The 19,540-nt window shown below is 38.8% G+C and overlaps 1 protein-coding gene and 1 pseudogene across 2 annotated transcripts; both read left to right on the top strand.

Annotated features, from left to right (window-relative positions):
- The first annotated feature begins 1,095 nt into the window (after window positions 1–1,095).
- Window positions 1,096–3,657, top strand: LOC123963071 (annotated as a pseudogene).
- Window positions 3,658–5,432: 1,775 nt separating this feature from the next.
- On the top strand, window positions 5,433–14,270 carry LOC123963274 (solute carrier family 22 member 5-like). Of its 2 annotated transcripts, XM_046040004.1 has the most exons (11): window positions 5,433–5,654; window positions 6,246–6,428; window positions 6,800–6,903; window positions 8,100–8,254; window positions 8,376–8,547; window positions 8,752–8,884; window positions 9,209–9,309; window positions 9,704–9,918; window positions 10,554–10,736; window positions 12,328–12,463; window positions 13,917–14,270. In XM_046040004.1, exons 1-11 carry the CDS (start codon window positions 5,448–5,450, stop codon window positions 13,984–13,986), a joined length of 1,659 nt encoding a protein of 552 aa, XP_045895960.1. In that variant the 5' UTR covers window positions 5,433–5,447; the 3' UTR covers window positions 13,987–14,270. The 2 variants fall into 2 exon arrangements, with proteins under 2 accessions (XP_045895960.1, XP_045895961.1); XM_046040005.1 differs by lacking the exon at window positions 10,554–10,736 and having other exon boundaries at window positions 12,409–12,463.
- Window positions 14,271–19,540: the final 5,270 nt, after the last annotated feature.

Raw genomic sequence — 19,540 nt, 5'->3', positions numbered from 1 at the left:
TGTGATGGATGATTTCCTACTTAAGAAATGTAATAACATTACATTACTACTTTGTAAGACATCAGTATATGAAAATAAATCAGTAAAGCAATACGGAAGTAATTACCTGCCACAAACCAGCTATTATTTTACACTGACACTTGTCAGCATGTTTATAGACAGGGGAAACACAGTGCTTTCAAAAAGAACATGGTAAGCTACGCATATCCTAATAATGTAAAACATGTAACAGCTCTTTTTCTTTTGTGGAGATGTTAGCATTACACAGTTATGAAGCCCTATTATCTTGCCTTTTGTGTTGTGGTGGCCATTCTTTCCTAGATTATGTAACAGATTTACTCATCTGTGAGGTTTCTTAGTGCTACACAATGTGGGGCTATATCATCTAACGTTACGTTAAGTGGTGTTGTGTTGCATTTTTGTCAGGATAAGACACAGTGGTGGAAACAATACATTTACTCAAATACTGCACTTTAGTGTCATTTTGAGGGACTTGCACTTTACTTAAATATTATCAATTTGTGCTAGTTTATACTTCAACCCTACTACATTTCAGAACCAAATGTTGTACTACAATATTACTGTTGTACTTGCACCACTACATTAATTGAATAGCTGTAGTTCCTAGTTGCTTTGAACATAAACACTTATGACAACTTATATGAAATGCATAACTATAAATGCCCTGCATGCCCGCATAGGTGTTTGCATTTGCTGTAGCTGATTAGATGTGCTCAGGTTGAAGATGTGGAAAACTTTGCTGGAATTTACCATACTCCATGTGCTAATATGAATGATGAAGTTGTAACTTGTCCCCACGAGTTGCATTAATAAGCTGCTTATATCTTCAAAGTCAAAGTCACTTTATTGTCAGTTCTCGCATGTACAATGCACACAGGGCATTGAGAATGCATTTCTCTCGAAACCCATGGTGAATGCAAGACAAACAAAGTTTAACACATCAATAATAATAACACCCCTGAAGTCTAAAAAAAATGTAGGTAGTTGTAGAAAGTGGTCATTTGTGCACATCAGTTATTTTCTTGTGCACGGTAAATAAATTATTTAACACTCTGAAATGGGCCATTCTTTATAATGGGTACATTTTGTGCATGGTACTAAACTCACGTACAGATTTTAATGTAGGCACCTAAAAATGTAGACTTGTGTGACAGTACCTTTACCTTGTGGTATTGCTACTTTAGAAAAGAATCTGAGTACACTATCCACCATCACTGACAATGTCCAATACCTTACACTTTATAAGCCTTAGACTACTGTATTACATTTGGTGGACATCTTGATCCAAATCATCTTAAAGAACATTCAATATGTTGGGCATCAACATCTGCTGATCAGACATCCAACCCCTTTAATGTACAAGAAAAATACATTCATCAGACATTCATCAGATTTTGTGTTTCAGCTTGTTTACCACATTTCCCTCTCTTTGTGTTTCTTTATCTCTATGTGCAGGCACTGAGACCTTGACTGACAATGTGCGACTCCTTTACTCATCCATGGGCACGTGTTTAGGCTTTGCTCTTGGCTACATGATGCTGCCTCTCTTTGCTTACTTTTTAAGGGACTGGAAGTCTCTCCTGTTGGCTTTGTCTGTGCCTTGCCTGGCCTATATCCCCCTCTGGTGGTAGATTGCACTCACTACATGAACGCTTACCTTGAAAAACTATACATTTTGGGGGGGTCTTTGTTTTAATGAAAGATCTTAAACCTGAAACCAAATGGTAGAATTGACTGTGTTAAGAATGGTAGATTGATTTGAAAACTAAATAACTGGCCAACACTATGTTTTCCGAAAGAAAACTAAATTAACCCGTAACCAACAGTGAACGGCTGTTGAATGCACTTCTTTAACATCTTTTTATCCCTTAGTTAGAGTTTCCTAAAACATGGCAAACCTAAGTCTAAGATGACTGCATGGCCCTGTAATCTGCACCCATATATACAGTTTACGACTTAATTTGTACATTTAAGATTATAATTTTTTAAACTGTCATTTTGAAAAAGGATCCACTTTTTCCCAAGATAAGTATTCTAACTTGTATTCACCCCCTTTGTTGCTTTGTCTTTTAAGCACCTCTGATCCAGACTGAACCTCTTTGTCCACCTCTCTGTTTTTCTCCAATATTGAGGCAGGTTCATCCCAGAGTCTCCTCGGTGGCTACTCTCTCAGGGAAGAGTGGAGGAGGCCAAGGCCATAATGAGAAAGGCTGCTAAGTGGAACAAAGTTCAGGCTCATCTGTCAAGATTACACTGTAAATTTACACAGGAGCTGAAGCCCCTCAGAGACACACAGTGGGCAATGAGTCTGGGACAGTGAGAAAAAATACTAGTGTATCGCTAACAGTAAAAAAATAGAAATCTGTCAAGGAGATCATTCATTTGTAAAAACATGCGCTTAACAAGAAATGTTACTGAAAAGGACAATTGATTCACATAATCCGGGCACGTTTAAGTGGGTTCCTCATGTTTGAACAAGAAGCTAACGGCAATTCTATTAATGTTGATGACTTGTTGCTCACTCACTACAAAGCAGTCTTTGAAATGTAATGTCAATACATCCCAATTAACCCTTGACCTTAGGTTAAACAGCACATTTTAAGATCAAATAAACTATACATTTTTAGTCAGGTTTTTTTTAGGACATTAGTTGGTTTTTAATATTGTAACATCATCTAGCATCAGAATATTAATTGCTTTAGTTTCTGAAAATCACTGTTTTAAACATTCCTTATATATTAGGCTGCTATTTCTATGCAGATTTCTATTCAAACATCTCTGCTGTATGCCGGTATCTTTGTCTTGACCAGATTCACCATGACTACTGGATACTATAGCCTGTCCTTCAACGCATCCCAACTCCATGTTGATCCCTACATCAGTTGTTACATCTCAGCAGCTATAGAAATTCCTGCATACATTTCAAGCTGGCTGGCTCTGAGATACCTTCCATGACGACTGTCCGTCATTGTTACCTTGCTACTTGGAGCGGTGCCGCTGTACCTCATTCAACTGGTGCCTCAAAGTAAGCAGGAAAAAATATGGTCTCATCAAAAAGACACTGAGTGTTCTCAGTCCAAGGAGCAAATCATTTATTAAATAACAAACTACTTCCTCATCTTTTAGGCCTAACAAATCTCTCTGTTGCTCTGGAGATGCTGGGTAAATTCAGTATTACCACTGGTTCCTCCATGATGTTTTCCTACACAGCAGAGCTTTACCCAACAGTGCTAAGGAACACAGCAGCAGGTGTATCTACCACAGTCTCCAGATTGGGAAGTTGCATTACACCATATTTGTTAACGCTGAGTGAGTAAACTGGGTCACCATTAGTTTTAAATTGTATTTATTAAGCAGCTGCACCGGCCCGCTGATATACACACCAAGTTCAGTCTTGTCTATAAAATCGTATTTCACTGCCACCAAGTTTGGAAGCCATGCATACACTCATACTGTAAATGCACGCACACACAGGACCCACTTCTTCATTTTTAGGTGTTCACTTTAAGTACCTTCCTTATATTACATTGGAGACTCTGGCTGTTGTGTCTACCTTTGCCACTCTCTTCCTTCCAGAGAGTTTTGGACGACCTCTACCTGAAACAGATGCATAAGAGAGAAAGGTGGGCTACTTAGAGCTTTTCATAAAGCATCTCCTGTGCCAAACTCATTTTTACATACAATATTTAATAACTACAAGATGTCTAAGAAGATAAACTGAATTCATATTGTAAGGAATCTTAATTTTGCTCTCTGTTATACTGCTGAATGTGTTGCTCTTTATTTAGCATCCCAAATTAATTTGATTCCAAACGGCCATACCATTTAGAACTTTGAGTGGGACTTGTTGGCACAATATTTTATTAATTAGCATTAATTAACACATAGTTTACAATTTTCTTTAAAAAGAATAATAAACTGGAATTTAATGATCATCATATGTGTCTTTCAACTTACTTTTAAACCTTCACAGGCTATATGCATATTTAAATGATTACACTGTTTGAATTTAAAAGGCAGCTGTTCAGCTGCTCTAAAAACAGACTGAAAGCTATCTGCTCATCACCAAACGGCACCAGAGTTGGCAACTACCTGGTGAACATAGTGGAACATTTAGCAGCTAAAGAGCCAAATATTTCGACTTAACAGGTATCATCAACTTAACGGGTCATGTAAGTGTTATGTTCACAACTCGTTTCCGCTTCGCCCAAGTGGCCAAAGAAATCATTTTTTGCAGGTTGAAGTATTATCTTATTATTTAAGATCTTCCCTGGATTTAAGTAGTTAGCATTATTATCCCAGAGTATAGAGATCCTGAGTTTAAATCCCAGACCTGGTCCTTTCTTTGTGCAATAGTTCTGTTTCCTTTGACAAAAACATGTACAAATCATCTCTGCTCTAAGTGAATGTGATAATGTGACAGTAGGCTGTAGTAAATGCAGCTGCTTGTGATGATGATAATGAAGTTCATAGCAGCAAAGAAATATGATTACTTTTACTATTCATCAAAATTCACCTATAGTTTTCTTTGTTTAATACATTTCAAAACATAAATTATCTTCTCTAAGACATCAGTATGTGAAACTGAAATAGTGGAATTAAATCCTGATTTATAGATGTGGCCATTTTGAAGTGAATGTTTTGTGACTTTCTTTTTGTCTTGCTCTGATTTTTTCTCATTTATACATTTGCATACACACTGTGTGTTATCTTGAATGGCGAAGATAAATGCAAATTATTCACTAAAAGCTGTTAATTAATGTTTTAAGAGTCAGGCAAATCTCATACCTCAGATAAACGTTTAATTAAAGTATATTTTTATTGTTTCTGAATGAGGCTATGGGTTTACACAATACAAAATACAAAATGCTGACTAGATGGCTGTTAATGAATGTCCCAGTAGTCAAAAGTTGCAAGATCAATGTTATGGAAGTTTTTGCATCTGAAAATTGTAGTTTTTTTTTATTGCCTATAATGTATAACCAGGACAAAAAAACCCAGAACCTTCAGACAGGATATGACACAAAAGCACTGCTAGGGTCAAGTTATTTTCTGGCATTTGTTTAGACAGAGACATATGTTTCTACTACAACTTTCATGAGGGTGATTTCTTTACTGTTTACGCATTTTTGCAAACCTGGGAGCTATGGCTACAATATTCACGTTTGTTAGCCCTATTCCCAGTTAAACACATGGTAGTAAACAGTGGCCCTGAGTGGCATGTGAAGAAATTTTTGAGTAATGAGTAATAAAACACTTTGACCCTCCCTTCCAACTTCTGCCTCTGCGCGCATGTTTTATCTACATTACAAGTATAGGGCGTGGCTAGCTGGCAGGTGGGGTGAAGGAAGACCAGTCTGTGTCTCTCTTTTGCAGTAGAAAACATAGATCAAGACTGTGGAGGGCACAGTTTGAATTCTGAGACTATGAAGGATTACGATGACGCCACATCGTTCCTGGGTCTGTGGGGACGTTTCCAGCAAATAGTTTTCTTCTTACTCTCTGCCAGCATCTTTCCCAACGGATTTGGTGCGTTCTCTCTTGTCTTTGTGACTGACACTCCCAGTCACCACTGCCTGGTTCCTGAGGTTAACCTGACCCAACATTGGCACAATGTCATCATCCCGAAAGAGGTAATTGCATTTTTTGAATACATCTCCTGGAAAAAGGAATAGTGTAGCTTTGTCTTTTAAGCCAAATTGTTCTCTCAATGTGAAAATTATACTTATTAAACTATGCCAGAAGGAAAAAAAATCTGTCTTACCGTAATGTTCCCATGGTTAATTGTTGTCTATTTAATTTGAACAATATTGCTAAGAACACACATTTTGTATTTCATGTGTGTAAGCAAAGTCTATAATTGATCAAAAATTAACAGAATCTTTTCAACAATACAGACATGCACAAAAGGTGAATTAATCACTAATTTTACATATATATAGATTATCAAGATACTGTTTAACCTGAGCTTCAAACATTCTGCACTGATGTGCAAAGGATTTGTATTTTTGGAGTTAATGCATTTGCTGTATAAAGTCATCCCGTCATAAAGTGGTTGATAAAGTGATATGGATATATTCCAGCGTTTTATGTGAAGGTAGGTACAGGTACTTTAAGGACACAGTTAATGTAGCCGGTTCCTTGCACAGAATGGCTCCATACACAAAACAGTTATAAGTTATTTGCCACAGAAATGTTACCAATAAAGTGATTGTGACTGTGAGGTAGTGAATGGAAAACAGGAGCTGAGCAGGTGCAGCAGGTACAGGCTGGATGTGGTCAGAAATCTCTCGGCTCAGGGATTCATTCCAGGCAGAGATGTCAACCTCACCGACCTGGAGCAGGAGGGCTGTGTGGACGGGTGGAGCTACAGCACCAACATCTACCGATCTACCATAGTCTCGGAGGTGAGTGTGTACATCTACCTACATGTGAGTGTTTGTTGATCTAGTTTAAGTGGTAATATAGAAGTAGAATGCTTGAGAGATGACGGGAAATACCCAGTCATTGAGAATAATAAGAGATAATGTTAATAATATTTAAAGTCGTGCATGTCCACAGGTTTAATCTGAAAAATTAAGACCAACTGGGCTAAAAGGCAAGTGAAAATCTGACAGAAACTCCAAATGAATGCTAATCTTGCTCTGTGTCTTAAGGATGTAAAAGTAGGCAGACATGGTAACCATCGCCCACCACCAACTTAAATAGCCGTTATATGGTGGTGAATTTGCATCTGAAACCTTGTCCCCCCCACCCCATTGCTGCATGGATATTCCAGTTTGACCTGGTGTGCAGTGAACAGTGGAAGCAGCCGCTCACCTCCACAGTTTACTTCCTGGGAGTTCTTTTTGGATCCTTCTTCTCAGGGCAGCTCTCAGACAGGTACTGACAACACCATTCAACGGCTCTTTAGTACGAACAAAGGGAACCAAGTCATGCTTGGTGAGAGCCGTTCTTTTTATCATTGGGCCCAAATTTCACTGCTTGCCCTAAATCCACTGCCCTTTACATGAACAGTGTATCTTTAACATTAGCACTCAGGTCACAAACTCTCTGCCACTCACAGCGCAATAGTGGGTCAACTATCCTGGAGGACGCTGGTTTGCTTCTGGGCGTATTTAGAACATTTTCTAATATGAAAGTGAAATGAAAATGAATTGCATTTAAAGCAAGGTAACTTTATTTACAAAACATATGCTGTACAGAGGGTATATTCAAAGTAGTAAATTCAATGACGAAGCAGAGAGATATGGTATCTTGATGTGTAATGTTTACAATTCATACCATTAGGTCTGGTAATATGAGTAATTTAGTGCTAAACATAGTCCACACATGCAAAATTAAATTATATTGATGGGATCCAAATCGTACCCTCTCACTATCCTAGTGGTTATTTTGCCGATAAACATGGTAACCTCCAATCCCAAAAAACAAGAACAAAGAACAATGAGCCGTTCTTATGAATAGCTCTTGGAAAGGAGCCATAATTCCCATCACTACATCTGACAATGTAATGATATACACAGTGAATGAAAAAAAATACTTTTACACTTGCTGCTAATATTATTATTTTTTATATACTGTACCTTGATTAACTTTTTAGAATTTAATTATAGTTATTCACATGAACAGTGTTTTCTGTATTTTTGGGGTCCTTACCAGAGTGGCCTGGGATTCTAACCTGGGGTTCTTTGCTGCATGTCATCATTTTTTAAATCTTTAAAATTTAGAGAAGATTTACTTGCTCTACTTTGACATAAAATTTTTAAATGATGAGTTCAAACTAATAGAATGTTAAGCAACCTGTACTGTAAACTTTCTTTTTTCTAAAAGCTTTAATGCATCATTTTTTAGAGCGTGTAACGGGCCTTTTCTTCAGTATTACCTTACGTTTTGTTGCATCGTTTTGTAGTGTTTTGTGTTGTAGTGCTACATACAGTTATTATCTTTGACCCTTGCGCCTTATACAGTAGGCAAAAAACATTGACCGTCATGATCAATATATGTTCTTTGTATTTTTGTCTTTTTTGATTTTTTATTTGTATTGGCTTATTTTATTGTTTGACTTCTCACTCTAGGTTTGGGAGAAAGCCTGTTCTCTTTTTAACCATGGCAGTTCAGACAATTTTTACCTTTGCTGAAATCTTTTCACCTTCTTGGACGGTGTTCGCCATCCTTCTCTTCATCAGTGGTTTGGGACAGATCTCCAACTATGTAGCTGCTTTTGTGCTGGGTAAATCTGAACATTTAATACCAACAAAATATTTTTTATACAGTAGTCAGTGATTCTATTTATCAAAGATATCTTCACTTATTACCTGCACTTTGTAATGCATGTCTCTCTTTTTGTGTAGGCACTGAAATCTTGACTGGAGATGTGCGGGTCCTGTTCTCATCTATGGGTGTATGTCTGGGCTTTGCTTTTGGCTACATGATGCTGCCTCTCTTTGCTTACTTTTTAAGAGACTGGAAATCTCTCCTGTTGGCTCTGTCTGTGCCTGGCCTGCTCTATCTCCCCCTCTGGTGGTAGGTTGTACTCTTGACTAGAAATTACTATTCATGGGAAATTGACCTTACCTTGCAACATAAATGTCACGATTTTGCTCTTGTCAGGGGACAAAAAAAGTAATTATGCTCTTACTAGAGAAATGTTATAACTTGCATTCACCCTAGCTTTGTATTTTAAGCCCCTTCTGAAGCTTTCTCTTTCTCTGTTGTGTAATGAGGCAGGTTCATCCCGGAATCTCCTCGGTGGCTACTCTCTCAGGGAAGAGCGGAGGAGGCCGAGGCCATAGTGAGAAAGGCTGCAAACAAGAACAAAGTCGAGGCTCCGCAGGTCATCTTTGAAGATTACAGTGTACCTGTAAGTCTACTTTGAGTTAAATAATGCAGGACCAGACACAAGGGCCAAGGTGTATGCTAGAGGACACACATTTTTGTATCAGTATGAATGTCTGAATGGCAATTCTTCCTATAATTGTCATAACATTTCACTATCACCAAAATGGGATCATCATTAGGATTCCGCCAATAGGGAGCATTAATATCGTGCAAAACTACATGGCAATTCTTTGAGCAGTTGTTAAGATATTTCATTCTGGACCAAAGTCCAGTCGGTCGGTCTGTCGGTCCTGACCGACTAAAACTCCACAAACTGCCGTTGAGACTGATGTTTTGTATCTTGCAGGCTGATGAGACAAAGAAACACCCAAAGGAACACTACAATGTCTTCAGCCTGCTGAGGACAAGAAACATCCGAAACACAACTTTTACTCTGTGCCTGGTGTGGTGAGTATCCAGTCTGAGCAACACAAACAATTATATTTTCAAAACTCCTTCTTGCACTTGTTTTAGTTTATATACTAAACAATCTATTCATTAAATTATTCATCAAAACACACTAACTAATCACTGTTATAAATGAAGTATGTGTATTTCACCTCAACTCTTCACAGTCCTCGTTTTCACTGTTTTGTTCTTCTTTGGTTTTCTTTCTCTCTTTTTGTTGTTTTTATCTGGTATAAGCTGTTCTGTCTCAATGGCAGTGAAGCGTAAGTCGAAGTCCTATGTCTAAAGGTCTTGATTTGCTACTGAAGCTACTGTACAGTACACGTTTTTAAATGCAGTTTCTAGGCAGACTTCCATTCAAACATCTCTGTTGTCTGTATTTCTGTCTTCCAAGGTTCACTCTGAGTACTGGATACTTTGCCCTGTCCCTGAACACATCCCGACTTCATGCTGACCCCTATATCAGCTGCTTCATCTCAGCAGCTGTAGAGGTACCAGCATACATTTCTAGCTGGCTGGCGCTGCGATACCTTCCACGACGACTGTCTGTCATCTGTATCTTGCTTGTGGCAGGAGTGTCACTGTACTTCATTCAACTGGTGCCTCAAAGTAAGCAGTGTCATGACATGGTGCATCACTATGGTCATCTTTCCACTCAAATATTTATCAGTCTTAAAAGAGTACTCCACAGCTTTAGCATTGCACTTCTATAACACACTCAGGCTCACACTGGACAGTTAAAAAAGGATAAAAATTGATGCAGCAGAACCAGAGATGTCATCTTTTTTAGTCCACACATTCTTCTTCTTTGTCAAAATCTGGCGCCTACGTTACTCACAATGCAACTATACCACCGCAGTTCAACCCAAGATTAGAGTGTGTTATGCTAGTAGCAGCTAATAATGTAGCCTCAAGCCCCTAGCTTCAGGCAAAGCTGAGAAGCGGGCTACAGAGGGGACGAAGTCTTCAGACCCAACCAATGCTGAGTCAAGTGACATTTAAGGGCTATTTTAAACTGTTATGCATCAAATGCACATATATTATACACCACAAGTCACTTGAGGTCATTTATCAGATTTCGACCAGCTTTCTCTGGAGCCACAAAATGCTTTGTATAACTTTTTTCTCACATATGTAGTAGTACTCACCAAACTTTTATTTGCTACAGTGGATCATGGACTTCTCAGCATGAAAAACTCCTTTTTTTCATGCTGTTCTCACACAAACCATTTCTTACCTCTCAGGTTTATCAAGTCTGTCTGTTGCTCTGGAGATGCTGGGTAAATTTGGTATCACCACCGGTACAGCCCTGATGTTTGCCTACACTGCAGAGCTTTACCCAACAGTACTCAGGAACACAGCAACAGGCACATGCACTACTGTTTCCAGAGTTGGCAGCTGCATTGCACCTTTTTTGTTACAGCTGAGTGAGTAAACTGGTCTTAAATAGTAATTAAAGCTGCAAGCTGCGTTGGGCGGGCCCTCGCACGTGAAGCGTGTTGTGGTGTGAGGTGGCCGCGTTTCAGATTCTGGAGCTCTACCAGTGCAGCTGTGAATTTTCACACTGCACAAATCATCATTTCCTCTGTCCCCTTTGTGACTATAACTGAATATTGGCATTTAGATGTGTTCAGGGCGGGACTGTTATCAAGCACATAAAGTTTTTGGCAGATGTGAGCATGTAGACTGAACTTACAACAATTTCCTCTTTCATGGCGAATAATTTTTTTGGATGCCACGGCACAGACATGCCGTTTCACGAAAACTCATTGTTTGTACAACTTTTAATCGTCAATGAGTTTAGAATAGACAGCGACAATCTGAAGTTGATCAGACTAATTCTCTTGAAGGAGTTTGTTAAAGTACGGAGCCTGTAAATCATCCAATAATTACCATAAAATTCAAAATGTCCGACTTCCTGTTGGGTTTAGGGCATCACTCCAAGAGGCTTTTTGGTACATCTGGACATGATACATGTGCCACAGAAATTTCATACATGTAGGTGAAATGTGCGACGGAGGCTGCTTTATTAAAAGTCATATCCTGTTGCCAGCAGGTGGCGATATGACCATGGGTGAATGTCGGCACGTACATGTGTTCAGGGCGGGACACTTATTAAACATGTAAAATTTGGTACAGATCTGAGCTTGTACAGTCAAGTTACAACAACTTCCTTTGTCGCGGCGAAACGTGGGACTTTGCCGTCATGTCACCACCATGCCGCTAACCGAAAACTCACAAGTACATCATCAATGTTTTAAGGGTTTTCTGGGACAGTTTTAAAGTTGATACGTCCAACCTGCTAGGAGTAGTCCATTACAGTGTAAGACGTGTCATTTCCTGTTGCCAGCAGATGGTGCTATAACTTTGAGTGAATATTGGCATATGGATGTGTTCAGGGTGGGACTATTGTTATACTTATCTGCACAGCAAAAATCTGAAGCCGATTGGATTAATTCCCTAGTAGGAGTTCGTTAAAGTAAAGTGATCAGAAACGCCAAAAATGACCATTAAATCCAAAATGGCCGACTTCCTGTTGGGTTTAGGCAATGGCCCAAGAGACTTTTTTGTACATCTCAATGTGATAAACGTGCCATAGAAATTTCATACACGTCGGTCAAACTCTGTAGGGGGCGGTAGTGAGCCATTTTGCCCCGCCCATGCACTACACCCACAAAATATGGCCTATTCTTCTGAATTTTGTGCAAAGTTTGGTGAGTTTTCAAGTATGTTTAGGCCCCCAAAATTGAGGTTACTTTGCAGAAAAAAGAAAGAAAGAAAGAAAAACCTAATAATCCCTTCAGTTTCAATAGGGACCTCACACGTTTTGTGCTCAGGCCCTAATTATTAATAATTGTTTAACCTGTATTTATTTTGGCACATTGACACATTTAGTGGCCATGCATCTGATTTCTCCTCTATGTAGTTTGGATGCTCTGTACACACTGAAGAATTCACCTGCACATATGCAGGACCCAGGTCTCTCAGCCATCCTAATTTCCTTTTCTCCTTGTGCAGGTATATACTTTAAGTACCTGCCTTATCTTACAATGGGGACTCTGGCTGTTGTATCTGTCTTTTCTACTCTCTTCATTCCAGAGACTTTTGGACGACCTCTACCTGAAACTATACAACAGATGCATAAGAGAGAAAGGTGGGTTCCTACTCAGGACAACTTACACAGCATTATCCATCTGGGGAGATCATATCATCAGCATACAGAGAAAACAATGTAGTACAAACCAAATCTCAAAGATACTTTCTGTCAAGGGATATGTATCCCTCCTAGACCTACAGAAATTCACTAAGTGGCAAATTAAGGCTATTGATCACCCCTCTATACATGTGTGAAGGTCCATCTGGGTACTGGTTTAAATCAAGACACTATGCTTACCTAAGTTAACCTAAATCATGTATTGTGTGTCAATCAAGTCACATGCAACACTTTATAGTCAGTTTGTCTGTAATGATAAAGATAATCTTGACCTTGGGTTACGTAGGAAATGGACTACAGAGTGCATCCTTGTCAAGGAAGCTGCATCAATCAGTCGACCAAGCAGGCAGAGAAGAGAGACAAAGTCTGACCTACAGTGTTGGCGAGTCACAGCCTGTCACTTTTGGCTTACTTTAGCTCAGCAATTGAACCTATCAGGATCTTTGATCTTTGAAACTTTCTGACTTTGGAAACTCCTGGAGGTAGTCACAAAAAAGGCAATGTTCACTCTTAAATTAATTTATAAATTGTTAAATTATGTTCAGCCCAGACTTAAAATGTTTAGGTTTTATATCTTAAGAGCTTTACTATACATAGTATATGTTTATCACTGTCAAGCAAGAATGTCCTTTCAAATATCAGCCTGTTTTTTTTCTGTGGAGGTTCCAGGTTCTCCAAAGTTATTAAATTTTTATCTAGCAGTCGGGCTTCATCCCACATCTAAATATAGATCAGTTGTGGATTTTTCATTTTATATAGGTGATTTGTATGTTTGTTTTTATCACTGCTGAAAAGAAATAAAATTAGATCAATGCAATTAGAGTTTGAGGAAAAAGGTAACCAGTTTTAAGGATAAAGTGATTATTTTGAGAATTTAGTAAAATATGTTTTGAGACTATAACAACCAAATTGCTGTATGAGTGTTTTCTTTATTTGTCCATGGATTTTGCCTTGTTTACCTTAGTATAGTGGTATTTCTTTGCATGAAGAACTATTGTCACCATATCTGAATAAACTACCCAGTTATTTTACTGAAACCACCTGTTGCTACATAAAACATAAATATATATAAAACATATCTTCCCATTAGTGTGTGCCGGAGGAAGAATACAAGAAAATATTATAATTGTTATTTTTATAAATGATAATAACATATTCACCAAAACCAATCATCATCATCATGATTCTAAGAGGATGTGACAATCAGTCTATGCAGTAAACACACCTGTTCATGATGATGATAAAGAATTTTTTAGCAGTGAAAAAATCAAACATTACAGGTATTTTACTTTTCCTTTAATGGAACACTAAACCAAATTATATTTTGTTTGTTTGTTTGTTTGTTTGTTGTTTGTTTGTTTGTTTGTATTTTGTTTGTCTTTCATCCCAACAGCATAAAGTGCCCCTTCATCACTAGAAAAGAACATTCAAAAGACGTGGTGCTTGTTGAAAGTCAGCTCTGATTGTGCAAAACGTTATTATTCCTGCTGTTTACTGTTCTTACTATTCAACATTTCTTCCAATACATTTCAATCACATTAATGACATTACATGACCTTTTTTTAAAAAGTGAAAGAAGTAAAGCTTGACTTATAGATATATACTTTAATGTAAGACCATTTTGTAGTAAATTAAATTGCACTCTTCTTCTGTTATTGAATCACAATGATGCATGCAAAATATTCACTAGAAACTGAAATATGAAATATGCAAGTGTTGAATGTAATGCTGAAAGTGTAGTTGTACCATAAAACCCTAAATGTGACTACTGGTTATGATTGAATTTGTATCAGAATATTAAAACTTTGATTTATGTATATGTACTGTTGTTTTTTACACTACAATTTTACAGTATTGCATGAGTACGGTAACTGTACTGAGCATCTATAATGCACTGAATATTGTTGAAATTTTCATTTCACAGTGTCTTGATGCTGTCGCAGAGAAACCATTCCTCCATGTTTGTAGGGCTATTTTAAGGCACCATTATGTTGTTTGAATAACGTTCGTGGTCCTGTTGAAGTCACATCATTCCACAAATCCAGTGACAACATGGACAGAGACATTATGTTTGTCTAGTTATTTGCCTGATAGCCAGATATCACTGCTTCACCTTGTTTATGGGACGACCAGAGAGTTTCTTTCAGCTACATATCTGCCAGCTGCAGCTCGGTGGCCGCCAGCATTTGTGGATGCACAAAAGCAATTTTTAACTTCAATACAATGTTGGCTCAACTACAGATGTCGTTTATTAATTTGTTACTAGCTTTTCACTGTCCTTTTTAACTATATCACCTGTGCCCGTACCTTTCTCTCCTCACCTCTTGCTGTCACTGTCTCTAGTGTGTGTATATTATACAGTCAACCTCATTTTACCTTCTGTTCTCTCTCTTTTCTGCACGGGGATGTAGCTGACTCATCTCTTGGACCAGATGCCGTGTGGTTGTGTGGTCTGCTCTGCTCTTGTTACTTTAACAAGCATCAAAGTAGTTTGGGTCCAAGCTGCTTAACTCAGAACAAAGAACAACGGAGCCACAATTCTTCCCCACCTGGCTAATCCACAACAGAATCAATTGCAAACTAACAAGTAGCTTCCCAAAGCAACGTTTTTTCCTTTACAGACTGGTAACGTAACTGGACATTATTATAGCTTCACAAATCTTAACTTTGTACTTGGCAATTTTAAGTTGCTTTGGAAAAAAGCGTCAGCTAAATGAAAATGAATAAATGGGAGCGAGCTGGTCTGCACAGATTTTCAGGCAGGATGGTGACACACCATCTGGGCTAGGAGCCTTCCTGATCTTCTGCCTCTGGAAGAGCTGGCTCACATCCTCTTCACAGATCGTGAGTGCAGGTGAGGGGTCAGAAGGGGCAGTGACATCGTGGCAGTGGGGAAAGGTGACTGTTTGAAGATGGTGTTGGAGTGGGTGAGAGGTGTTCTCAAATCTACAGTAAAACCTATTCAACTGGTCTCTTGTATTTTTTGAGTGTCTGCAGGCCTTTCCACATTGATGCAGGGTCGCTGGCTGTGAAGCTGTTTCTGAGCTACCTACTGGACTCTGTCCCCACTTCTGAAGGCCTCCGCTTTGATCTGAGCAGCCTGAGTTTTGCTGTGAACCAGGTTTTTTGGTTGTTGGATGTGCGGAAGATTTTAGTCGGCACACACGTCCTCACAAAAACTGATGTAAGATGTCACAGTGTCAGTTAGTTTGTCAGGTCAGTGGCTGAAGCCTCAAAAACACTCCAGTCAGTTCAGTCAAAGCAGGCCTGTAAATCCAGCTTTGACTCGTGGTCCATGTTTTCACACTCTTTACAACAGGTTTAGCAGATTTCAATTTCTGCCTGTATGTCGGGATAGAATGAACCAGACAGTGATCAGAGAGTCCCAGGTTTGCACGGGGAACAGAGCGATAGGCATCCTTTAATGTAGTGTAACAGAGGTCCAATGGGTTAGTGTCTCTGGTGGGACACTTAATATGCTGTCTGTACTTTGGAAGTTCATGGCTGAGGTTTGCTCTTTTGAAGTCCCCGAGAACAATGAGCAGGGAGTTTGGATGTTTTTTCTCCACGTTAGTTATCTGGTCAGCCAGATGTACGCCTCACTAACACAGGCCTGAGGTGGACTGTAAACGGCGACCAGAACAAACGAGGGAAACTCCCGTGGTGAATAAAAAGGTTTGCAGTTTATGAATAAGGTCTGAGGACTGCATGATTTCTTCAACACTGTGACATCTGTGAAGAAATCCATGAGTAAGAGTAACACTATTTCCTGTTGCGGGAATCCAATGGTCGAGATTGTAGGCAGGGTGCAAACTACGGGGGAGCTCGACTCCTCTTAACAAGACAGTAGCGCCCCTGATGGATCATGCGTAAATAGATTTCTATAGGCTATGTGTTTCTGCTTTAACGATTTACTTTCCTGATCAGAGAGGCTGCTGTCAGTTCATCTTGATTGATCCTGTCGGCTTGTCAAGAGATTCAAATAATCAATGACGTAATGCTGCTGTACCTCATGCGTAAATGTGCAAAGCGTCTTTCTTGATGGGGAGACAATTCATTCTATTTCACCCCCCAGACCCAGCCACATTACTAGAACCCACCTGTCACATCTTACTATCAGAATAATGCACCCATTAAATAGCAGTTAAAGTAACTCAAAAGTAACGCAAAAGTAGTGTAAATCATTACAATTCAGAGACAGTAATATTATAATATAACTAATTACTTTCAAATGACAGTAACTAGTAATCTATAATGTATTACATTTTGGAAGTAACTTGCCCAACACTGCCAGACAGGGACGGCAGAAAGTTTATATACAAAAACACAGAAAGCATTACAGAGCGTAATCCAGAGGCGGCTGTCTGCGGCTCCATCTTGGCTGTATGAAGTGTGTTGAAGCATGTATCAAATTGCCACTTCCACATGACTCATGAAATCCGAAGCCTTGTATAGTTAATTCTGTAAAATGTCCTTGGGTTTCATGAAAGGTGCTAATTATTATTATTATTATTATAATTATTATTACGTCACTGAAACACCAGAAAAGATTGACCAAAATGAGGTTTTGGCATTATAGATAATTATAACACAGGGAAACCTTTTACAACATCATTTACACATTGTGGCAGGTAGCAACATGTGGGCTACATTTCTTGCAGCACTTCAATGAGTGAGCAAAGATCAAATAGAACACACAACATTGCAAGGTTTTATGTGAAGGTACTGAAAGATACATGTACTGTAAGGACACACTAAATGTCGCCATTTACAATTGTCAGTGCCCTTTGCCTGCATGTCATCCCCTCTCTCCCACATTTCCTGTCTCTCTCTTCAGCTGTTCTGTCAAATAAACGGTAAAGCCCATTTCCTTGCGCAGTATGACACCATACACAATACAGGGATAGGATAGGTTGTTTGCCACAGAAATTTTACCAATAAAGTTTGTGTCATTGTGACTGTGAGGTGGTGAATGGGAAACAGGAGCTGAGCAGATGCAGCAGGTACAGGCTGGATGTGGTCAGAAATTTCTCTGCTCAGGGATTCATTCCTGGCAGAGATGTCAACCTCACCGACCTGGAGCAGGAGGGCTGTGTGGACGGGTGGAGCTACAGCAGAGACATCTACCAATCTACCATAGTCTCTGAGGTGAGTGTGTACATGTACCTATATGTGAGTGTTTGTTGGTCTAGTAATAGTTTATAGGTAGCAACAGTTAACAAATAGTTATAATTGAAAGTTACAGAAACATCATTATATTCATTGATTGTTATTTAAAAAGGCTATATGTAGTTTATCAATTAAATTACTTATTAATAAATCAAATTTTCATTGTCAGTGGGCTCAAAACTCACTTAGAAACGAAGAACACAACTTTTTTCTCTGTTGCTTGCATCAGCCACTATTCTGCAATAAATGTGAGGACACCGGGTTGGATTCAGCCCTGTACGCGCTTCAGAGCCTCTCTCAGACTACAGCGACAACACCACAGCTAATGACGTTCAGTCCACTAACACCATAAAACAACCCGGCTCACAGTAAAACACAGACTCCACATAGGGATAAAAACAACAACAAAGGTTTATGTGCTGGATAGAGTTGCCACCTTCAATACAGAAAAATAAGAAACTAAAATAGGCCTGCCGCAGTGGGGGCCACAACCTTCCGGGGCCCTGCAACAACAAGCCCGATGGTGTGCCAGTGGTGGGATATCATAACTTAAAACATGTTTTCAGGAAAGTGTTAAGATTGATATCGATGGACATTATAATAAGCTATCTGCTATTAAAATCAGTGTGAACAGATGCACTCAGTCTCTCTCTATCACAACTCAACAGACTTGTGGTCATTTTATCATAGCTAAATACACAGCTATGACAATAATTAACATAGGCCAACAATGTGTGACAGTGAGAAAAAATAGGACGTGAACTGTATTAACTTATTAAATCAACATGTCCATAACTAATTAACTAAAAAGAGGCTAAAACAAATGCTTTAATAGAATTCGATTGGAAAGACTTTTGCAAAGGATTTTCCATGAACATCAGTGTAGTAGGCCTTGTATGCAGTATTGGAGCATGTTAGGCCTGTTCCTGTCTTGTCAGAAGTACACTACTCGTGCAGCACTGAGTTTGTCTTTCAAACAGCTACAGTAAAAATATGAACAGGACTGCTCAAAGTTGAGTGTGATCAAAAGCTAATGAGAATCTGTTCTTGCTGTCACTTTGTTGGTCATTCTGGAAAATATCCTTTTCACATAACTAGTGGATGCAGAGATGTTTATGACGTGGCCGTTGATGCACAGGATGAGAAATTGCTAATGAACTTGAGTAATTACAATAGGGTGGCCTGAACACAGATTTTGGCTAAAATATTTGTCATTGCTTGCAGTAATACCATCCAAACAATTAAAACCACACATTAATAACCTGTCTACAAACATTTCTAAATTTAATTTATGACCATTTTAATGGTTGGTCAGTATATATATATATATGTATTTATTTTTTATTTAGCCTTTTGTTAATTCTATAGTATTGCGATGCAATTCTATAGACTGGTTAACACATAGTTGCTCATATTATTCACCTAGGCACTATATTTTGATAATTAAATGTCTATCTTATCTCTTATAAATTAATGCTTATGTGTCTGACTGTATACCTTAACCTTAAAAAACAAATTATACCATAATGTAGGAATGTGATGTATTTAGATTGTAACACATGCTGTCACACGTCTGACAGGCCACCGTGCACCACACAGGACACTGGCCAAAAATTTGTGACCCGACCTTATTTGACTTCGACTGGACTTGAACCTGACGGTATTAATCAAATCAACAATGGTAGCGAGTATTACCATAGACTATTTACCCAATCAGTGACAGAAACGGGCGAGTCTATACAGAAGGCGGGCGGGATGATTTGCATGGGATGCTGCTATAAAGACAACTCGGAAATACGGGACAAAGCGCGACCCGTATTGATTCAAAACGGGACGCGCTATTTAGTT

Source organism: Micropterus dolomieu, linkage group LG23, assembly GCF_021292245.1.
Source record: "Micropterus dolomieu isolate WLL.071019.BEF.003 ecotype Adirondacks linkage group LG23, ASM2129224v1, whole genome shotgun sequence".
NCBI classification, from domain to species: Eukaryota; Metazoa; Chordata; class Actinopteri; order Centrarchiformes; family Centrarchidae; genus Micropterus; species Micropterus dolomieu.
Note: the sequence above shows the minus strand (reverse complement) of the source record. Positions and strands in the feature narration are given on the sequence as shown.